Consider the following 21,517-nt stretch of genomic DNA (forward strand, 5'->3'; position numbering starts at 1 on the left):
CGAAGGCCCAACTAGTATCGACTCACAGACACACGTTAACCAAGTAAATCGGTGTTCTAACTGGTTTTCAGAATCAACCAAGCTATAATATCATTCAATCAAGTCTACGCCAGTTGTTTATCGACACCGTGGCTAGAATAGACAGGCCGATCTTTTAGCGGCCGCGGTATCAGAAGCAACATTTCTACGTTATAATAATGTGGTGCAACAATTTCTCGCGTATCACCCAGCGACTGTCGAGAAGCGTTTTCAGAGATTTCCATATCGGTAACAGTTTCGCCTCTCAGGGCCCTAAAGAAAGTCAGAACAACGGATCAAATGTGATCAAGAAACCGCCAAGGATACTGATCACTGGTACGTACCAAAGCGAACTATAATTATAATCTTTGTTGCGAAACCTATCGCGGTTTGTCAGTCTTTTAACATTTTTCAACGTACGAACGAATTCGCTTTGCTAGTGAATTATTGATGGCACTGCTTAATTGCGTTTCGACAACCAGTCCTGACTATTTTTAACGGTGCAGTTAGATTTTGTCTCGGACCTTTCATTTTTAAAAATAAATGAATAGATGTTCGAAGAGATTAGAACGTTAAACACGTCTCGGCTGTCTTTAAAAATTGTTTAAACATATTCAAGTGGTGATAATGTTATAAAAAATCATTCGCATAGCTTTTGTAGTTAAAGCAAAAAAATGATTAACTATAGAACTATCGGGCACCGTATGCTACTGACATAGATTATTTTACAATAATAACAAGATCTAAGTCAATCGTATTACCCTACAATTTCTTTTATAATATGTGAGCTCGAATGAAGAAGATTATTCAACCTATGTTAACATTTTTATAATCTTCATAATTGCAAAAGAGAATATCAGGGACAAATTGTTTCGATCCATCCGATATTTGAATCCGAAGATTCGACCTATTTTTTCAACATTCAATTTCTAAAAAATTGTGGATGACGCAGATGAACTAGAAAATTGAGGTAGATGTACTATAAAATCTATAAGGATCGGTGGATAAGCAAGAAAAAAGTTGAAATTGTAACAGCATAATCGTTTGTAGGTGGTCTCGGTCAGTTGGGCACCGAGTGCGCGAAGCTGCTGCGAAAGAATTATGGCAACGAGAACGTGATCCTCTCGGACATCATCAAGCCCACTGAAGAGAGTGTGTCCAGCGGTCCCTTCATCTTCGCCGACATCCTCGACTTCAAGGGCTTGCAGAAGATCGTTGTAGACTATCAAATCGAATGGCTGATACATTTCAGCGCTCTTCTCAGCGCTGTTGGCGAGCAGAACGTTCCTCTCGCAGTGAGAGTGAACATAGAAGGTAAAACTATGACAATTTCGAAACAGTTTCTAGGTGCGTCGAAAACGCTCGAGTGAAATGGAATGCCGGCGAATTTGTCGTTACGATAATAATTATATTGTTACCGCGGCGTAGAAGAAAGCGCCTCGAGGGAAAGTAGATTTTTTTCCTTCGTCGTTGAAGAAATCGTTAGAGTGACTTGTATCGTCGTTAAGGGGCAATTTTCTGGCAGGAATGCACAACGTGATCGAGCTGGCGAAACAGTATAAGCTGAGGATATTTATTCCGTCGACGATCGGCGCTTTTGGCCCTGATTCCCCAAGGAATCCAACCCCTAACGTAACCGTGCAACGACCGAGGACGATTTATGGCGTCAGCAAGGTCCACGCGGAGCTTTTAGGCGAGTACTATCATCATAGGTTCGGTCTCGACTTCCGGTGCCTGCGGTTCCCTGGAGTCATCAGTAGCGACCCCCCAGGTGGCGGTACTACAGGTACTTCTTCAGCTTTCATTCCTTTGTAATTCGATAAATTTTTGTAACCTAATGCAACAAAGAATAGTACATGTGAAATTTTAACTTCATTAACCAGTTAAGCGCGTTTGACGTGTATACACGTCGGACCAAATCTCTATTGCGGTGCGGTTGACGTTAATGAATTGCTAATTTCTTATCGAATAAAAACGTAATTCTTTCTCATTTTGCTTCTCTTTTCTCGTAAAATTTATAATATCGGCATTTGGCATGCGTTCGACGTGTATACTCATTGTTTGATTTTAATTCCGCGCTCGCGAGGGATTTTTAAAATTAAACTCCCCAGCTAACCGGTTAAGCTCGATTGTTGAATGAAAAATAAAATCAAATAATAGTCTTTGCATATAAGCATGAAACTTGAAAATTGTGACAACGAATAAAATTGATACATCAGCCATTGTGTTACACTAAGATCGTAGAGACTTCATTTTCATTTTTCTTCAACTTATCCCAAACACAGATTCTCTTCAAAAAGTGATAAATTAATAAATACAAATAGTAAAAGTGAATTAATTTCACTTGATTATAATGTCAAAATAATCCTTCAATTAGGATACTTGCTTCTCAATGGACGAAGTAATAATAATGGAACGTACTTCGATTGATAAACCTTGAATTGTTCACCCAGTGCCTCTGCAATCAGGACAATACAGAATGGTGTTCTCAATAGCAGATACCCTGTGTCTTATTTTTTTTCTTGTACACAAAGGTCAGTGTTTCTGTGCAGAGATTCCCGGGGTACGAAGTAGAGCACGTTGCGAGCACGATTAGGGTAACTGCATAATAGTGCAATCCATCGCTTCTCAAGGACAATAGTATTAGTAAATTGTTGAGTGTCTTTTGGTCACGAGCCGTGAGATCGTTCCTTGCGTTTCCCTTATCTCCTGATGCGTAAATCCGAGGGTAACATGCACGGGATCATGAATGAGAAACTATATATTTCCTCGTGAATATTTATCAACAAATATTTTCTTTTCAGATTACGCGGTGGCAGTGTTCCACGAGGGATTGAGTACCAAAAAATATGAATGTTATTTGGAACCTTATACGAGGCTGCCGATGATGTACATAGAGGATTGTTTATCCGCGTTGTTTCAATTTTTGAACACCCCTAATGATCTATTGCACAGAAGAGTGTACAATGTTACTGCGATGAGCTTCACGCCGGAGGAACTGTTCAACGAGCTTAAAAAGCATGTTCCTGACCTGAAAATCACGTACAAGCCTGATGGACGACAGTATATTGGTCAGTGGATTGTAATGTACAGGGTGGAGCATTTAAAATTTTCCAAATTTGTTACATCTGTCTAAAAAAAAAACAGGAACCATTTTAGAATTCTTTTCTTCAATTATTTTAGTAGATCAAAGATAGTGCATCGATAGTCAATTCTATTAAGCTTTCCACTGCTTCAAATTGCAACCACCCACTTTTGCCATAATCGCATAAAATTTGCAGTCTAACGATGACTTGCTTGGCTTCGAAAGTCCTACAAATTGGAGTCGCTGATTTGTTTAGTAAGTGGGGGAATAGAGGTGTCATCAAGGCTAAATTTTGCTTTTTTAAATTAATTAATAACATCAGAGGTCCCTTGAAATCAAGCAAGTTCAATCTGCAGCTGCAATGATCCATTTATTTTAAAAAGTGTTAATTTTAGCTAACAGTTGGCCCCAAGTGTTCGACGACAGCGAGGCCCGAAGAGATTGGGGGTGGAAACACAAATACAACTTGCAGACACTAGTGGAGTCGATGATATACGACGTGAGAACAAACTTCTTGTCGAAGAGATCGCTGAAGGAAGTCAATAGCTACGTATAATGGATCAACATTTAGGAGACAATTCCCCTAAAATAGACAGTATACAATTATAAAAATATTTATTATACAATAAAAAGAATTCCTAGAGTATCTTCATTTGCGTTCACATGTCCTCGTCCATCAGTTGGGCGATGATCTCATCGTTTTCGAGGGAGAGGGTGTCTAGTCTCTTGGGGGTGGCTTTGGCTATTCTCGACGGAGTCACGCTCGTTCTTTCCACCTTGCTCACCGGTGTCGTATACTTCTCGACGACTTGTGATGGTGTTCTGATCGATTTATCCAGATTTCTTGCAGGGGTGCCAGTGTTTCTGTCTCTCCTTATTGGAGTGTTGTTCAACCTTCCGCTTTGTGAAAATCTATCTTGACTCTCAGGCTCTGTACAAAAAGAAGTTTAAATCTGATATTAATACCATCCTTTTATACAAGGCGTCTCAACTATATCACCACAAAGAACTACTAAACGCTAGGACATTTCGTCACTCACCTGTGACTTCCTCTTTGGCTAATATACTCCGACTTTCGACAAAGTACCCATTAGGATGAACAAAAGGCTTGTCCGGCAAGCGATTGTGCAAAACCTCGAAGTACTTGCTGCAGGCGATAAGGTAATGGCCGTGTTTAGCCAGATCTGCGATTTCATTGACGCTTATCGCAGGGATACTGTATCCGGACAGTTTCTGCCTCAATGCCTCGTGATCCATGTGCCTGTATGGGCAGCCATGATACTCTCCAGGCCCCACCGAGGACATAATAATTTTCGTGCAGCCCAGAGGGGTGTAATTCGTCTGTTTACCCTCTTTGCCGAACGTGTGCCTTATGGTGTAGGCGTACTGTTTGTCGAATTTGTCCGGTTCGATCTTTTTCGTGAACTCCATTCTCCAGAAACGCATCGCATCTTCCATTGTCACCCCGATACCCTTTATGAACAGACCGTACTGAATACGTCCGCTGTTTCGAAGGTGGTGCTGGGTTCTGAGCGCTTCGTGCAGCGACCTCATGCACAGAGGATAGGACGTTTTCGATAACTAAAAACGATTCTCAGTTACATCGACAGCAAGACCCTGTGGAACAGGTGAATTACCTCATCCAACTTGTCCACAGGCGTGGTATTCGACGTCCAGACCACGCGGGTCATGCCAGAGAAAGAGCCAGGCAAGGATTTCAGGAAAGATATCAATCTCTCGTCATCGGATACGTTCGAGACATAATTTTTCGCATACTGCACAGTACAAATACAGTCAATTTTTGTAGCAATATTATGGACAGCTAAATAATGAAGTTAATAGCCCACTTACCTCCATACCATCCATCAAAATCTTCCTAAAATAAGAAACAAATAAAGATACTAAGTCTGTTTGTGGAATGTACGCCATTCCATTGGTGAGGTACACTCTGCGTGATCTAATTAAGTCAGTGACCCTCTGGAAAGGTACTTTGTAAAATTCTGATGTATCAATACTGGTTATTTTCGCTGTGGACGAATGCAGCGCTTCCCTAATCTCATCTTTCTCTTCCCTAGTGATCTGTGCAACGAATTATATCATGATTACCGTGATTACATATTCGATTAGATTATTTTCATCCCTTACTTGCTGGCATTCGATATTATGCGAGCTAAGTAGCTTCTTTATTCCCTCGGAATCTAACGAACTAAATCTCAGTCTAAACAACTCTATTTCTTGGTTTATGAACCACATCTGACGATCTGGATCTTGGCAGTAAGATAGTCTCATTATGAAATGGGACAGGTGATCCTTCCTTCTGCATTGCAAGTCTGTTTCCGACGGTAGCTTGCATCCAGATGCGTACAGAAGGTGCACAAAATGCTTGAGTCCATCCTTTCCCAGAGATGTGCTCAGATTTTTCTTACGGTCCTCCACTAGCTTTAGATCCGTTCGTACTGCGTTACTTTCCACGTGTTGCAATACTATAAATTGTGTATTCTCGCAGTGACTAAGTGTTACCTAATCAATTTCGAATCTTAAAGTCTAATTAATCGAAAACTTACGTTTCAATCTCTCCATACCCAATTGTTGAAACTCCACGAACGGAATTTCACCGGTCGGAGGAAAATCATACAATTGTAGATCATGTTGATAGATATCTTGGAGGTCGTTTGTCTCGACGTTGACTGTGTATCGTCGCCGCTTAGTGTATTCCATCTTCTAAAGTAAAAATACGTATTACAATACTACACCTTGTGTTACGTTCGTACGTTCATTCTGACACGCCGGTTGTTCGAAGCGTTTGTTAATAAAAACTGCTTACATAATGATAAACTTAATAGTTAAACGATAGAACAAGATGTAAACATACTTATTCAACGCTATTTTATTCACGGCGAGCGATCAATCCTCATATTTCTTCGATCTTAACGCACTCGGTCTCATACGCGTGGCTCAAGTAGCCATTACAGCTGCGCATCTTGTTTGGCGCGCTTTTTTCCCGCGCTCATTTCAAATCGAAGGACACGCGCAGAGGAATAGCTGTGCGCAATGGTCAAGGTGAAAAAACAAAAAGTTCAATTGCGTAGAAATAGTTATTATAAAATATTGTCAGTTCGTTGTTGATTTTTTACAACACAGATGAACGAATTATAACAATTATAAGTGAGCGTAATTTTTAGTGTTTTTGATTTTGAATTGCATGGTTGTATTCCAGTTGCATCGGCATCAAGTGACCATCCTCGCTGTAGAAATTCTGGACGATCAATTTCTTCACATTGGAATTGTAATACTCCACTCTATTTTTTACAGACGATATATCTTGAAATTGTTTGATGGTCATGTCTGATTTGTCGATTATCTGCTTTTCGAGGAAACTCACTTGTTTCGGATACATTGAATCCCCAGGCATGACAAACACCCATCCATCACGCAGTTCAATTTTTACCTAGTTGTATAAACATTATTAAAATCACTGTAACATTTTTAGTTTAGGTTGAACCAATATTTTTACTTGCCGGAAAAACTTGCGACACTCCCCTCTTTGCCCGACCGATGACAAAATCGAATAAATTGTCTATGCTTTCAAATTTTGCGATTCTTGCAATTTCATACTGTTGCGGGTTTGGTAAATTGATACCTTCTGCAGAAAATATGAAGTTCGCTGGTAGGTCCCACTGTATTTAACAAGATTTAATAGTAAACAATTTTGTTGTCGTAGTATTAAATACTCTTACTTTCAAATCTTCAATTTCCGAAGTTTCGCAGAGCGTTTGAGGTGTATCCTGCAGGCAGGCCATGTAGAAAACAGTGTCGAATCGTCTAGTAGAGTAAACCGTGGGCGTCAACCAATTGCTCCATTCGTAAAGCGCCCACAAATCAGGATAGCAGTCGAAATGTTTGCACAACGAATAAAATTCTGTAGCGTCGTTGTGCACCCTCTTTTGCCAGCTATATACATCGTCCTGCGGCACTGAATGAAATAGAAATAATTGATTTTATCAGTGGCGTGGAAGTTTCGAGTTTGAATTTCATATCACGCCGATGACCGAATTACCTTCGATATACTGTGCCCAATTAGACTGCGTTCCGCCATCATTCGACCTCCTACAAAGAAGGATGCCGCACTCTTCGAAGGCCTCTCGGATCGCACTTATTCTAAGTGAAATTTCTCTTGGCAACTCGTTTGGTGGTTGTTTAAAAATCAGTGGACGTGTTTTAACATCGGGTATCAAAGAGGAGAAGCTGTTCGTGTCGAAACCAAACGCAGTGAAAAGGTTATGCCACTTAGGATCAGCATCAATCGGTTCGATCACCCCACCAGGGAACACATAAGAACTTGGATAAACTTTCGAAGTTTGTTGTCGCTTAAGGCACAGTAGGTCGTAATTGTACTGAAACTGTAAATAATTCTGTCAAATCTTTCTGTACAACAATTCAAATTTCCCGCGCCCTCTTTAGTCTATTTTTCTATTTTTAGTCTAACATTTCAAGGCCCCGACAGTAGTGTGATTTCCAATCTAATAGTTCTCATATATTTCAGGAATACAAATAAGGATAATGTACGCAATGTATGCAATGCGTATGCATATGTGTATGCGTATGTATGTAATGTGTTTTTGTGTACAAATAAGAATAATTAACTTGTATTTTGTTACACACGTTTACAGGCGGCGGTGAACGGACGCATTTTTGCATATGACGTGCAGTCAAGATTATACTGGCAGATTCTCTGATTCCTTTCATTTTGTACTTTTCCAAAGGCACACACGATTAAGTGATTTTAAAACTTTATATCGTATTTACAAAAATAGTAGCGATATAAATAGGTTATGGTTCTATATGTTGAACTGGTAACCTAATTTTTTGGACTGACAATGAGTTTACATTGTAGTGACCGTCGTTTCAACCGCTAGACGTGATAAGTAATTGCGTGTTTTGTATTAAATGCTATCTATTCATATTTTTTTCAATTTGAAGTGAATTTGCACATGGCAATACTATTACTTACATTATTTAGCAGTATTATATACATTTTTTGTGTAGGGTACCAGTTCTATGGTATGCTCAATTATAAAATTATTATATTATATTTGTTATATTTAGTATAGTAGAATAATTGGCTATGTTAACATAGCGTACAATACTTCAAGAACTGTACTGTGCAGCACATTTATATTGATAACACTAGGTTATCATTTCTTTGCATCTTCATTGTCTTTACCAGTTGCTGCAACCATTAGTTCATACAATTGATACACTTGCTCGTCCCTAAATTTTTCAAAATCCCTTTGATCAAGATCTTGACCCAACGGTTTGGCTGTATGTGGACCCTTAAGGCCAAGCTGATTAGCAAGCATTAGTGCATATTCCTACAACATAAAGAAAGCGTTACTATAAGATCATTAGAAAATAGCAATTTTCAAATTAAGAGGATAACATAATTTTTATTGAATGGGGAGGAAAAAAAATAAGTGGAACCTAACCTATCTTTCGTTCACGAACATCTTGCCCTGAAGAATTTAGTATTACTTACTGTCCATTCGTTTATAAAAATAGCAGCTTCAGCCTCGTTGCATTTCTTATGCCTCTTAAATTCGTCCTTAACATAACTACTCCCCAAAGATTGAATTTCCACTGGTAGACCACGGTGTAACCTCAAAATCGTTTTGTACAGCATCCTAACTCGCTGTACGTGAGTTAAACTCCCCATTATTTCTGTACTGAAGGTGTTTTTACAAGTACATGTTGTGACAGAGTATATACAGCGAGTATTTTTATAAGAAAATAATTTATTGTCGAGCAGACCGTAGCAGACGAAAATTCGACAGAATTCTCGCGCCAAATATGTACACACATCCGTACAGTAACTTACTGCAATTACTATAATTTAAGTTGTAAGCATTTTAAAAAGTATATTATAGTCTAACATAAACTGTACAGAAAGGGAAAATATTGTTCCTAGACCGAAAGTCAAAATCGACTTTTATTTAAATGCAGAAAGATAAAAATAATTTTGAACCCTACTTTTTCATCTCGCTGTGCATTCGGCTTGTTTCGAGCATCCAACAATGCAAATAGTTGACCAGACAGAAAGTAGCGATAGAGCGTTAATTAACTGCGATCGATCCGTCCCCATTTAGCAATCATTTTTTATTTCGTAGTCACAGTATGATAACAATGCCGCGCGTCTCAGGAACGTTGTCTTTGCGTATAATTAGGTCCTTAAAAATACGATTAAGTACTAAAAACACTTTACATAGTTACACACTATAAGAAACCGTTAAAAAATTACGTCTCGTTCATCTCGTCATAGATTTAAAAAGACAATGCAATAATAATAAACAACATCTTCGTTGCATTAATTGTCTTCCGGACACCTGGCGTCTTGAATGTCCTGCGAATTAAACAAACAAATTAGCTAGATAAAATCCTTTTTGGATATCTTATTCGGAGAGAAGACGCTATAGAAATCTCACCCAATTTCTTTTCTCTCCGTATTTGGACCAGAAAGTGACTTTGCACTCGGTTCTTTGGCCAGTTTGCTTATTGAACACCGAACACGATGAAAATGGCGGCGAGTATAGATGCAAGGAGACCGCCGGATTCACCGCGCTGGGATTTTCCACGCGATGGAGCCCCATAGAGTCTGAAAATTAGAATCTATTTACTATAAAACATCGTTCAACATTTTAGGAGTTAGTCCTAGCGTTGTACCATTGATGTAGCATATTTCGTCAAGATCGAGGGTGGTTCTGTCCAGTTCCTTGAGTTCTTCCGGTTCGTCGGACTTGTTTTTAATCTCGTTTGCCGTGGGCCACGCGTACCGCGTCTATAAAATATTATTAGTCCAAAAAATATACTATATAATTGCTCGTACAAGTTCATCCCCCATAAAAATAATGTTTAAACAATCCCCGTTTGTAATAAATACGTGAAATCGGGAGCAATTATTCGTTTAATTCTCTCGAGCCTGTTAGAGCCACATTAAATTTGTTTTGATCAGTTATAAAATTATTAACTGATTTTTAGGGATACCTCGCAGAGTTCGCCCTGCAGGATCTTCATCACACAGTGCGCATTCGCATGATCGTGTATGGCAGACCCGTGGCCTTCGCCCCAACACAGCACCATAAGATTGAACCTTCCGTTTCCTTCGTCGACCAAGTTCCTCGTATACCTGCGCACAATGAATCACTCATCCTCTGGGTTAAGAATACTCGGTCTAAACGGAATGAGTAATAGTAAACGGCGTTCGACCATGTAAATGGTATCCGTAATGAATGGATAATTAATTGCTGCAAATGCAGGGTAAGCCAGAGACCCTTTCTTCGAACGCCACAGCGATATCGCAACAGTTTAAACGTGAATTAAAAAAATTCTCTTACCGTTAGAGAGGGGAGGGGGGAGCTCTGTTAATTTAGATTAGGTTGCGCAAAAGAATAATAAAACGAGGCAGCGAAATGAGAATTTAATGTTCTCGGATGCAATAGCTAGCGCAGAGATCCTTTCGTCGAATACCGAACGATACTCACTGTAATTTGTGCAAGGCCGATGGATCATTGCTTTCGATCGCACAAGTGTCGCGTGTCGGAGAACTGATGTTCCGGCTCAGGTGTAATGAAAGTGGGAGGAACACGGGGGCATACGTGGAAAGTGTGTGTAACCAAGCCATTCACCGAACAAACACTGATTTACGTACAATACATATAGACTTTGAAGTGTTCCGCATACTTAGGCTCGGATTGCAATGATGTCGGTCTTGATCGTGTTTTTTCGTTCTTCGATACATCATCGAGCTACGAACCATGGAGAACTATAACTAGACCCCACAGAATTGTAAAGAATAGGACATATACTGAAAGACTCGAATGTACTAGGCTCCATTGTACTTCGAAGCATTCTCTAAATACTTAGAAAGAGTCCGAATGAATGCCTTTTCGTCGGGGATCTTCAGGATCACTTGCCCCATGATTTCTATGGACAAGTACACTGGCTAGAATTTTTTTCTTTTTTAATGATTTCCCATGAGAAGTGAACAATCTATATTTATTGACAACAATTCATTTAATGGTCAACAAAAGGGTAGAATGCAATTGGATTATAATGTTCATTTATAAATTTAATTTTATAAATTTAAAGAGTGCAGCTCGTTAAGCTAGTAAGACCCGAGAACCCATTCGTAATTATACTTCATCCTGCTTGCACGTTCCACTTCGCGCGCCACGGTCTCGATACTTTCGTGTAGAAATCGGTCGCGTTGGCAATTATGTGCCATAATTTCACATTACGCTCGACACGGCATAATATCCCAGAGACAATTTCCTTTCTACATTAATCCAAATGTTTCGCGTGACTGGGAAAATCCGATAAGAGCCAGAACCGGTTCGAAATTCCATCGAAAAATCGGAGTTCCGAACCTGCATGATAGTTCGTGTTAGCCGCACCACTTGTTGTTATCGTTCCCTTTCAATTACACTCGTAAACCGAGAAGCGTTAAATCATTTGCTACGGCGGAGTTATCGAGAAACACATTACTCACGTCTCCGACCGGAACGATTCTAGAAACCCTCGTTGTTATCTCTGTCCGCGTTGATGCGACCGTGCCCTGACACTTGTACATGGTGTAAGGAATGTAGTAATCAGCGATTTTAAGGGTTAATCCACACCCTCAGATTGTTAAAGAAACTGGCCCCCAAAATTCAGAAACCTTTTGGCTACGATAACTTCCCGACAAACAATAGTTTATTATATAATAGGCATAGTCAAAACATAGATTTCCATTTAAAAAAAGGGGCTGCTGCCTTTTTCGGATGCATAAAAGTGCATAAAGTTGCATACATATTATACACCGTCCGATACCATTCACCTTTGATCTATAACAATCTTTTCTATTTCCAGCCGTTGAGGAGGTACAGCCTGGTCGAGTTGTGTGGGACATCCTGTATACACATTGTTTACAATTTAGAACGTGACTGTAGGAGATTATAGGAGCTCAGGCTAAATTTTTAGAATTGATACAGAACCGAACAAAAAGATTGTAAATTGATTAAGACTATCCTCTTGCGAAAATATTTGAACGGCCACCGATCGGAGGCAGTATCAGAGGTGAAATGGCAGTATAAACACCCCTGAATCGGCGACCATAACATTCTTCATACCCTCTACACTTTGTACACACGACGCGGGCGTCGTGCGTATTTTTCGTAACGGGATTAGCCGACGATAAGCCCGTTGACACTAGCGATTCATGCGATTCGCTCGTGAACGTTCGCGATCGTGAGATCGGCGTTTCTAATTGGTGGTTTTCGCGAGGCCGCCTTCGCATTCGCTCGAATGGCAACAAGGTTGTTAGATTCTTCTGGTATCAGAAACGGATCGTGAACGCGCAAATTGACGAGACACCGTCGAGTCGGGATTCGAGAAACTATAACAACCGCGATAACCTATCGTGAACTTCGCTGTATTAATCTTGTTTTACAATTCCGGCGAAGCTGGACGCGCGTTCTTGTTTGCGTAAACGATTCAATATTTTCTTAGAAGTTCGATCCCTCCGACATCGATCGCGAGTGATCAAACACCTGGTTCATCGACTCCTCTCGATGCAGCGGATCTAGATAGAGCAGCAGGTCCATCTATTTATCTCTCGATCGTTCGATCCGTAAATCGTCGATTAACCCGTCTTGTATATTTCAGTAATTTGTTTGTTGTGCGTGCTAATACCGATTATTGGTAAAATAACAATTGCGATGCAGATTGTTTTTATAAACAAATGTTCGTCGATCGATGATCGTAAGAGCGATGGCAATAACGGGAGTCACAATAAAGCGGCTTTTTATGCATGAAACAGTAGAGAGATAAAAGGAATTTATCGGTACATTGTCAACAACTTATCAAAATTCTGAAAGGAACAAATTCTTGTTTAGTTCCAGTACCTTGAAATTGATGCAGAACATTTTTATTTTGCGCATGGATCCGCAGTTTAGTGATCTGGAAAGTAGACTCAGTTTTCGAAGAATGTTCCAGGATTAGGTTAATAAACCTCAGCCCCAATTGGAACCTTTAATCCATCGATATGAAACATTGTTGGTCGATTTTGGTTTCTGAATTAGGAGAACCATCGTTCACGCTTCCTTGCAGTCAAAACATTTTCTCCATACACGTCACGAACATTTTCGCTTGGCATGTTAGAATACAAAATACAATTTTAAATGACTCGAATGCACATTTCGGATTGAACAGATTTATTTAGAGACAGCATAGAATGCGCAGGAAGAAGTCCCCGTAAAAACATGAGCACGAACAAAATGCAAACATGTTTGTACATAAAGCGTGATAAGGAACAATACAACTTATGACGTGACCCGATACTTTAAACTGGGATGGTCCAAACGTGCGGTTATCTCTGCACCAAACTGGTTTGAATATAATTGCTGAACCACCCTGGACCACCATTTTTCATTATCCTCGAAAGTCCCGATTCAAGCCAGCTTTCCAGCTAACTTTACCCCTCGCACTATAACCGATTTCGAACAGTATTTACTAAATATTAGGTCAGTGTAAAATCTCGTGCCCCATTGTATTTTAATACGAGGGCGCGCACTTTTGCGCTGACAAACACGCATGTTATTGATTTCTTTTAAACCGAAATTATTTTGTTGTTCACGATATATTGGAGAATACGCAGACATACAATAAATATAAACATTCTCCTAACAATTGAACGAGACAAAGATTTAATCGCCGTAACCATAAGACAAATTATAGTGCGAGGGATTAACGTTCAGAGACCCCGTGTCTCTTTCGATTTACCTGTATCTGTCAAACTTGGCGTACTTCTTCCACTCGACAGGATTGCTCTTGTAGGATGCCATGAGCTCCTGTACATCGTCGATGTTCACATGATCGGTCTTGAAGGCTTCGTGCAGACCCTCGACGAGCTCGCGCAGCGTCAAGGGTTTCGTGGCATAGTGTATCCCCGTGGAAATGCACCGTAATCCTGGATCCTCCGTGTAGACTTGCATTATCGTTGTCCTGTCGGTATCGCGGTGTTGTCCACCTTCTCTCGAGGGGATATTGTTGGCCACAGAGCGAGTTTCACGTGAGACGAGAGGCCGATCACTGACACGAGAGCTCGACTCTCCGAGGTTTCAGATCCGAACGGAGTTGTTCGAAAGCGAAGCCGCGATTAACGATGGCGGAACACGTTGCCGGTCTACGGCTCGTACCGGTCTAACAAAAGAGGGGGAGACAGTGTCTTGTACGAAGCCTAAGATACCCCCTACTCCCGGCGTCGTTCCTCCGAAGCAGTTTCGAACATTTCGCCCGCGATCGCGACATTTCCCCGGATTATTACTGTCGTTATCGCCGGGGCCGGTTCCTTTTTCCTCTTGTTGCCTTCCTCCGGCGATCGGGGGTTAACCGACTTGTTAATTACCAGACCGGAGGAATCCGGAATTTATCTGCGAGACGATCCTCCTGATCGATCGATCGTGAACGGAATAACACCGCTACGATGCTATTAAAACGTGGTCTGCATCGACGCAATGCCTGTTTTTCGACTCATTGTCGGTGATAATTACAACCGCGATTACGATTCTGTGACGCCTGGAAGCGGTATCAACCCTCTCGTACTCGATTATTACCATGTTTGCAAGACTGCGATTGCAACGAAAATGAGTGGGAGAAGTGAAGATGTCGGAGGAATTTTGCGTCTCAAATAAGGGTTCGCCTAGACTGAGCACGACGTTTTTTCACCCTAGTCTTCTGGGACGTCGACCTTGATGGCTGGAATTAGGTGACTAATTTTAAATGATTATTAAACTGGAATCAAGCTCAAAACAGTGAAAATATACAAAGAATTTCAAAGTACTGTTCTATTATTTTCGATCTGTTCAAACGATTAAGAAAAAAAATACATGTGTACAGTATCTACTCGATATATGTCCAGAATACGGGTGCACCCTTGGATATATATCGGCTAGAAGATACAGTGAATTCTCGATATATGTCAACAACACGGGTCTTTCCAGCGTCATGTATCGTTCAGGAGACATACTCGAGTCCTGTTATGTTTACATTCCTCAGCGTCCGAGGTCTCTCGAGCTTCGTGGTCCCTCACGGGGTATAGCCCGCGGTAGTGGGGATAGTTCTGGGACTTTTATCGGCTAGATATTTGGGACGTATATCGAGTAAAGACTGTATATGGCATCTGTATCTTGTAATAAATGCAGACAATTTCGCACAAAAATTTGCAATCTAGTAAAACGTTGCTCGCTGATACTCTGTTACTAATTTTAGTAGTACTAACTTAGTAGGTTTGTCGAGGAATCAGACAGTGGATTAGTTCCACGTTTTTCTATTTAGGCAAAAGCCTCCGTTGCCATTTCAAGCTATCTCGCCAGGTGTCCGTCTCACCGGACACAAATGATCTTCTCCTCGTTGTTCTTCGGCTTCGCGGATGTTTTTCCACAAACGGTGATCTCCTTTTCTTTCCCGCGGCAAGGTGAATCAGCGCACCTGCACGGCCTCGGCTTGCTGCTGCGTTCTCTGGCCGTAATGCAGCTGTAGCAAACAAGCGCGAACGAGACAAAATCAGCAATTTGAAGTACCAGATCTACGTTCGGGCTCATTCAACGAGGAGCTCGCCCTCGGTCGAGCGAACGATTCGACACATCGATCAACTTTGATTTCAACTGGTCGATTTTCATGGAACTTACACGCAAGGAGAGTTCTTGCAGTAGTAACACTTCATTCTCGGCTTTTTTGATTTCGACTTCTTGCATCTGCACGGGGACGATTTGCAGATGCAACAGATCACTATCTTCTTGGATCTCTCGGTTCTAGATTGTGGATCGCACTTGCAGATCGTTGGGGATTTACTGCGAGGTTTGTCCGTGCAGACTGCGACCACCTTGCGTCGCGATTTGGGACTGTGATTGATAACAAATATCTATAAACTCTTTAGATCTTTAGCATTAATGATCCAAACAAGTCCTGGGCAACGGGTGGCTCGCGAGCCACACGCGAGTTCTCTTACCACTCCTGAGACCCCCTACCATGCTTCTATGGAGCGTGGAAGAAGGGGGCGTTGGGTTAGGAATCTATAGGATATGGGAACCTACACAGTGGTAGTGGAGGTCGTGAAGCGACGACGGGGAAGAAGTTGCCTAGGCCTGATCTAAACGATTCGAGTAGCAGGGTGGATAGATTCAACCCTTTATCAACACTCATTTCAACTTTTTAAAACATTCTCAAGTTCATATTCTAATCCTTTCTATTTTTAAGTTTACATTAAACCGCAAATAACCGATTTCTCAGATAACAACTAGTGTGAAACTTTGTTTCTCGAATACGTGAAAACCAGTTAACGAATCGACTTAAAATTTTGCATGTAGCCTAGCATAGGACACTTCGCTAACAGTTATCAAGCTAGCTCTTATCAAAACTGGAAAAAGAATACTACCCCACTCCGACTAGCTAGTCTCAAAAACAATTACAATTAGTTACATACTGTTCATCCTCGTAACGCTCGTAAGGCTCATCACCTGACGCAATACTTGATCTTTTTCTCGTCCCTTCCCTCGTCGACCTTGAGATTGCAACAGCAGGGGATCTTCCTGCACTGGGTGCAGCAAACAGATTCGCTGATCTTCCTCTGCAGCTCGTTCATCACATCCGAGAAACAGCTCAGCCTCTGATAAGGAAGATCGTCAGAGTTCTGCGACTTCGGCTTCTCGTGGCAGCAACACTCATTAATAGAATCGTGTCTGAGATCATCGAGATTCCTCGAGAAGTATCGTCGAACGTCCTCCCGAGGTTTCCAAGCTGTGACGTATATGGTGCGTTCACATTCGGGCTCCGTTGCGACCGGTCTTCCTCCTTGGACGCTCTTCAGGTTCTCTTCGCAGCAGCACAGGTCCACTGCTAAGTCGCAGCAGGAGCATTTCCTTATCGGTGCCCTGCAGGTGCAGCTTTCCCGAGGACTGTCGCAGTAGAGGCAGACCATCGACTTTGGACGCCTGCAGGAGCTTCTCGGGGGGCATACCGTGTTGCAGATGCACTCGGTTTTTGGCTTGTAGCAGGTCACGCAGGAGGGCACCGGCCTGCAGCTGTAACGTTACGATTGCACTTGGTTTGGCCTCGAAATAATATAACTAAGGGTTTTTATACATTTATGAGAAATATAGAAGGTTAAAAGAAATTCAAGAATGCTGATGTGCTATTTTCAACTTGTTGGGATTATTAAAGGGGGAACCTTGTGTAAAATAAAATTTTTGAGCACTTTTTTTTGTTTAAATCGATAGAAAATTTCCTGAGGAATACGATAAAAAAAAGTTAGAAAGTGGTCAGAGATGTTCTTGTACGTTATTTTCAAAATAAAGTAAACGGTTGTATTGGGTAGTCGGGCTCTCATCGGAAAGACTCGTGCTTCTCGAAAAGAAGAAAAAACGGCTGAAGTACAACTTTTTGAGAAAAACTCGGTATATATATTTTATAAATTATTTTATTATTTTTATTTAAAACTTTGTTATTAGCAATTTTCACAACAGAAAATCCGTTTTTTTCAAAACTTCGTTATTTTTGCAATTTTGCAAATTTTAATAAAAGAAGAATGTCATGTTGTTGCGTTTTTGGGTAAACTAACGATTCCATTTTGATTTTTTTGTTTCAGATCATTTTTTTGCTATTGTTAGCTGCACGGCTCATTTACGGGATGCCATTTTCAAGCTGCCATTGCACTATTAATTTTAACAGTTAAATTTTATAAAAAATATTTTTGTTTACATTATAATATTAATAAATGATACCTTAAATTTTAAATCAATCTACGCATTACATTAAAAAAAAATTCTTGAAAAACAGGCCATTTACACAAGGCTCCCCCCTTAAAAAAGGAAAACAGATTCTAAATGACTGCTGTGTCTTGGAATTGATGCAGTCTATTTTTATTTTGCATGAAGATCCGCAGTCTAGTCATAACTTTGTAATTCCATCGAATCTCGGCATAATATTTAAAAAAATGCAATAAAAAAGAAATCGAATTTTTGATCCATTTACAACCACCTGAAATCGTGCGAAAACTCACCTGCATTCGTTTCTGGGACTGCAACACCACTCGCAGAGGATTATCCTTCTGCAACCGCATTCCTCCCAGCTTCTGTTGTCGCGATACAGAACGGAGCAGTTGTTTTCCTGCGATTCCATTCTGTAGAAAGGTCTCTCTTTCTTCAGGCAACTTTTCGGGTAATTGCTGAGCCTGCTGCAGCTCTGCGGTGCAGGCACGCAACAGCAATTGCATCTGCTGTCCTCGATCCTTTCATTGGAACGGTCCGCATTAGTGCGCGCTGGGAATTGCTGGTTCGTGCATACTGTACGCACTTCTGGCTCTTGAGAAACGCTTCGACATGCTGGCTGCCTTAATTCTTTCGTCGATGGTTTTTCTTGAGGACGTCGCGTGCATACGGTCACCGATACTTTCTTCAGGCCTGGGCACACTTTGGTGTTTTTCTCTTCTCGAATCTCTTCAATCTTTCTAGATTCTTCAACGTTCTTCGCATCTGGACGTTTCTCTTCTTGATCCCCAGGCTCCTTCTGATCCTTTGATTCTTCTTGAATGTCCCGAGTGTTAATCTTCACTGTATCCTGTGGGGCCAGTGATTCTGGAAGATCCTCGGGCACTGTTTCGTTCGTTTCCTCGATATTAGCAGGTTTGGGAACAGGATTCTTGCTAGCAACATCAGCTGACAATGGTAATTGCTTGTCTGGTTCTTCGGGAACCTCGAAGGCTTCCTTCTTCTCTTCATCTTTCTTCTTTTCTGTACCTTCATCCGTGTTGGATTTGATCTCCGAGTCAGTCTCAGCAGAGCGTTTACCCTTCATCTTTGACGGAGGTTTCTTCTTATCAGCAGATTTATCCTTTTTTTTGAAGAATTTGTTTATGTCCAGCCTCTCAGTCAGAGACATCCTCTTCCCTTTTTGAGTACCCTCGTCCTTCACCAACTGTTCATCCGTGATCTTCTCAGAAGCCTCAGTCCTGTTGTCAGAATCCTTCTCAGCGATTTTATCCTTTTCCCTGCCCGACACTCTCCTTAAAGTCTTGAAGAACGAGTTCCTCAGCCTCCCAGGGAATCCCTTCTTCCCCTCATTATCATCCTCATCTTCTTCCTTCTCCCCCTTCTTCTTTTCCTCGGTTTCTTCCCCACCACCCGATTTCCGATTCTGTTCAGGCTCGTCGGAAGCTTGGAAGTCTTTGAGATGCTTCAGAAATCTGTCCTTGTCACGAAGATTGAACTTCTTCAAGAACGCCGGCTCTTGCTTCTCTCTAGCTTGCTCCACAGGTGGTTCTGTATCATTTATTCCTTCGGAAGGTGGTATAGTAATCGTCTGACCACCAGCAGGTCGTCTACCATGCTGGATAAGTTGTTTGAGCGTTAGAGCCTCTGGCCTCCTCAATTTTCTGGACGTCAGGGAGCTTTGGCGACGATCTAAGCCGTCTTCCTGCTTACCCTCAATCTGTTCATCAACATTCTCTCCCACTCCCTCCATACTTTTCCGTTTATCCTCAGAATCTCTCTGAAGATCTGAATCCACTGAGTTTTGGCACACCGTCAACTTCGGGGACTCCTCGGTCACGCAAACATCCCCTTCGTCCTCCTCAGCAATACAGCTGCAAGTGGACCACGGTTCTCTAGTCTTGGAAATTCTTCTCTTGCTTCGAAAACCACCTTGACACTTGCAAGCGTCCTCTTTGCGTACTTTACAAGCTTCCCTCCCAGAATCTCGATCCCTTTTTAGGCTCCTACTATAGTAATCGCCGTAATTAGACTTGAGACCAGCCGTCTGATCAAAATCCCTGTGAGCCTGATCGCAGAGAACGGTCTCAGCACCGCTGCAGGATTTCGACGACCAGTCCTCGCTGTCCGAGACCGATGACATCTTCGAAGAGCAAGGATCCTCTACTTTATCACAGATGACGAACGTCGATCCCATCGATTGATCGGATCGCACCTGCTCGTCCTTGCATCGGCAATCAGTCGAAGTAGACCCTGTGTCCTGTGCGCAGACGGTGCTCTCAGACTCAGCCGTAACGTCCGAGAACTTTGAGTCGCAGCTGCAGGGGTCGCTGGGGTCGCTACTGTCCTCCATACTTCGCAGAAAGTCTGAGGACTGCTGCTCCTTGCGTTTTCGACGTTTGTTATAAAGTCGAGTCGCGAGCTTGCAGGACGAGACGTTCGATGGTTCTGTCGTTGTCTCGGAACTGGATTCCGCGCATGGCGGCGGCTTCTTCTGTTTATTAACTGGCTGGAAAATTAATCAAACATGTCACACAATTGATAGTAATCGTTTGGTCAACGATGGGCCCTCGACAGGTCAGCGATAGCGATTAATAAACTGATTTTGTGCATTTATGCAACAAGTGGGTGGGTGTAATTTCAAATGATTAAAAAATCTCATTTAAGAGTGTCAATACATTTGCTACTAAAAAGAGGAATAAATTCCTATTCGGTTCCTATGTTTTGCAATTGAAGCGTACATGGAAGAAAATTCAGGTAGAGATTAGCAATTCCCTTGGACAAATTGACTAAAGTTAGACCGCTCTCTCTCTCTCTCTCTCTGAATAAAATCGTTGGGGTTACCTGAGCATTCTCAGTGGCCTCCGAGCAGATGTAAATGTTCACATTCCCAGTCATCCGACGATTGTCTGTCTTGCCAGGACTCGACTTCGAGTGTTTCTTGGTCCTGGTCCCTTCGCAAGGGACTACTTTCTTACCATGACACTTGGCGATCTCCTCTATCTTTCTGGGACACGTGCGAGTTCCCTTGCGCTTGTCTCGAGGACGACTCGGTTTTTGAGAACATTTTTTGAAATATTTCTCGGCAGAACGTGGCCTCTCTCGCTTAGTTTCCCACGAGGATTTTCTACTGTGGCACACGGATTTAGCGAATTCTTCTTTCGGCCTCTTCTCGGGATTCCTTTCGGCATCGTCCTACAAACGATAGAGGTGTACTATAATTCGGCTATGGTGCTTCTAATTCAAAGTTTAGAGGAGCAACACGAATTTCTTGGGAAATTGTCTCAAGGATCTGATTTCGACTGAAGTATCTTGGATACTTGCTTCTTAGGTACCATTCTACACTGCTTCGCGATGGTCTCGAACGCTTCCTTGATCGACACGTTAATCATCTCAGTTAGCCTATCGTCGCTTGTCTTGTCCTTCGTCTCGTGCTGCTTCTTCGATTTTTCGCATGAGTCGAGGCAGAGACCATCTTTGGGGCAAGTTTTCCTGTCGCAGGGCTCGATTTCCGTCTTTTCATTCGTGTGTGTAGATTCTCGGGCATATTTCGCATTTTTGCTGATGGGAGGTGGCTCCTTAGAGGTCTCAGTCTCTTCCGGGGCCGTGTTTTGAGCTT

At 41.7% G+C, this 21,517-nt stretch overlaps 5 protein-coding genes across 7 annotated transcripts; 1 reads left to right on the top strand and 4 right to left on the bottom strand.

The window, feature by feature from the left end:
• Positions 1 to 127: 127 nt before the first annotated feature.
• On the top strand, positions 128 to 3,749 carry Tdh (L-threonine dehydrogenase). The gene is made up of 5 exons (XM_076792127.1): positions 128 to 354; positions 1,069 to 1,332; positions 1,544 to 1,804; positions 2,823 to 3,089; positions 3,499 to 3,749. Exons 1-5 carry the CDS (start codon positions 198 to 200, stop codon positions 3,657 to 3,659), a joined length of 1,110 nt encoding a protein of 369 aa, XP_076648242.1. The 5' UTR covers positions 128 to 197; the 3' UTR covers positions 3,660 to 3,749.
• A 13-nt stretch (positions 3,750 to 3,762) lies between these two features.
• Positions 3,763 to 6,106, bottom strand: LOC143356421 (DNA primase large subunit). Its single transcript, XM_076792113.1, has 7 exons — positions 5,976 to 6,106; positions 5,668 to 5,824; positions 5,249 to 5,586; positions 4,955 to 5,182; positions 4,741 to 4,878; positions 4,144 to 4,684; positions 3,763 to 4,034 (listed from the first exon to the last, which is right to left on the bottom strand). Exons 2-7 carry the CDS (start codon positions 5,819 to 5,821, stop codon positions 3,763 to 3,765), a joined length of 1,671 nt encoding a protein of 556 aa, XP_076648228.1. The 5' UTR covers positions 5,822 to 5,824; positions 5,976 to 6,106.
• A 73-nt stretch (positions 6,107 to 6,179) lies between these two features.
• On the bottom strand, positions 6,180 to 8,912 carry LOC143356437 (acyl-coenzyme A diphosphatase NUDT19). Of its 3 annotated transcripts, XM_076792138.1 has the most exons (6): positions 8,115 to 8,290; positions 7,766 to 8,015; positions 7,161 to 7,503; positions 6,841 to 7,076; positions 6,622 to 6,780; positions 6,180 to 6,551 (listed from the first exon to the last, which is right to left on the bottom strand). In XM_076792138.1, exons 2-6 carry the CDS (start codon positions 7,847 to 7,849, stop codon positions 6,282 to 6,284), a joined length of 1,092 nt encoding a protein of 363 aa, XP_076648253.1. In that variant the 5' UTR covers positions 7,850 to 8,015; positions 8,115 to 8,290; the 3' UTR covers positions 6,180 to 6,281. The 3 variants fall into 3 exon arrangements, 2 of the variants coding, with proteins under 2 accessions (XP_076648253.1, XP_076648261.1); XM_076792146.1 differs by lacking the exon at positions 7,766 to 8,015; XR_013082669.1 differs by lacking the exons at positions 6,180 to 6,551; positions 6,622 to 6,780; positions 6,841 to 7,076; positions 7,161 to 7,503 and adding an exon at positions 8,640 to 8,912 and having other exon boundaries at positions 7,849 to 8,015; positions 8,115 to 8,475.
• Positions 8,913 to 9,237: 325 nt separating this feature from the next.
• Positions 9,238 to 14,427, bottom strand: LOC143356451 (cysteine dioxygenase type 1). Its single transcript, XM_076792162.1, has 5 exons — positions 13,916 to 14,427; positions 10,142 to 10,283; positions 9,821 to 9,935; positions 9,583 to 9,752; positions 9,238 to 9,500 (listed from the first exon to the last, which is right to left on the bottom strand). The coding sequence occupies exons 1-5, from the start codon at positions 14,125 to 14,127 to the stop codon at positions 9,465 to 9,467; spliced, it is 675 nt and encodes a 224-aa protein (XP_076648277.1). The 5' UTR covers positions 14,128 to 14,427; the 3' UTR covers positions 9,238 to 9,464.
• A 353-nt stretch (positions 14,428 to 14,780) lies between these two features.
• Positions 14,781 to 20,287, bottom strand: LOC143356465 (uncharacterized). The gene is made up of 5 exons (XM_076792185.1): positions 18,192 to 20,287; positions 16,651 to 17,214; positions 15,823 to 16,035; positions 15,414 to 15,667; positions 14,781 to 14,890 (listed from the first exon to the last, which is right to left on the bottom strand). The coding sequence occupies exons 1-4, from the start codon at positions 20,249 to 20,251 to the stop codon at positions 15,517 to 15,519; spliced, it is 2,988 nt and encodes a 995-aa protein (XP_076648300.1). The 5' UTR covers positions 20,252 to 20,287; the 3' UTR covers positions 14,781 to 14,890; positions 15,414 to 15,516.
• Positions 20,288 to 21,517: the final 1,230 nt, after the last annotated feature.

This window comes from Halictus rubicundus, chromosome 1 (assembly GCF_050948215.1).
Source record: "Halictus rubicundus isolate RS-2024b chromosome 1, iyHalRubi1_principal, whole genome shotgun sequence".
NCBI lineage: Eukaryota > Metazoa > Arthropoda > Insecta > Hymenoptera > Halictidae > Halictus > Halictus rubicundus.

Coding starts and splice junctions, on each gene's coding strand:
- Tdh (XM_076792127.1), top strand. CDS start 198: ATGTGGTGCAACAATTTCTCGCGTATCACCCAGCGACTGTCGAGAAGC. Junction 1,333..1,543: donor AGTGAGAGTGAACATAGAAG/GTAAAACTATGA, acceptor ATTTTCTGGCAG/GAATGCACAACGTGATCGAG. Junction 3,090..3,498: donor TGATGGACGACAGTATATTG/GTCAGTGGATTG, acceptor TGTTAATTTTAG/CTAACAGTTGGCCCCAAGTG.
- LOC143356421 (XM_076792113.1), bottom strand. CDS start 5,821: ATGGAATACACTAAGCGGCGACGATACACAGTCAACGTCGAGACAAAC. Junction 5,183..5,248: donor ATAATATCGAATGCCAGCAA/GTAAGGGATGAA, acceptor TTCGTTGCACAG/ATCACTAGGGAAGAGAAAGA. Junction 4,035..4,143: donor AGCCAAAGAGGAAGTCACAG/GTGAGTGACGAA, acceptor CTTTTTGTACAG/AGCCTGAGAGTCAAGATAGA.
- LOC143356437 (XM_076792138.1), bottom strand. CDS start 7,849: ATGAAAGGAATCAGAGAATCTGCCAGTATAATCTTGACTGCACGTCAT. Junction 7,504..7,765: donor GTTCACCGCCGCCTGTAAAC/GTGTGTAACAAA, acceptor AATTATTTACAG/TTTCAGTACAATTACGACCT. Junction 7,077..7,160: donor TTGGGCACAGTATATCGAAG/GTAATTCGGTCA, acceptor TATTTCATTCAG/TGCCGCAGGACGATGTATAT.
- LOC143356451 (XM_076792162.1), bottom strand. CDS start 14,127: ATGCAAGTCTACACGGAGGATCCAGGATTACGGTGCATTTCCACGGGG. Junction 9,936..10,141: donor TGCAGGGCGAACTCTGCGAG/GTATCCCTAAAA, acceptor AATATTTTATAG/ACGCGGTACGCGTGGCCCAC. Junction 9,753..9,820: donor CGAAATATGCTACATCAATG/GTACAACGCTAG, acceptor TCTAATTTTCAG/ACTCTATGGGGCTCCATCGC.
- LOC143356465 (XM_076792185.1), bottom strand. CDS start 20,251: ATGGAGGACAGTAGCGACCCCAGCGACCCCTGCAGCTGCGACTCAAAG. Junction 17,215..18,191: donor AGTCCCAGAAACGAATGCAG/GTGAGTTTTCGC, acceptor GTAACGTTACAG/CTGCAGGCCGGTGCCCTCCT. Junction 15,668..15,822: donor TGCAAGAACTCTCCTTGCGT/GTAAGTTCCATG, acceptor TGTTTGCTACAG/CTGCATTACGGCCAGAGAAC.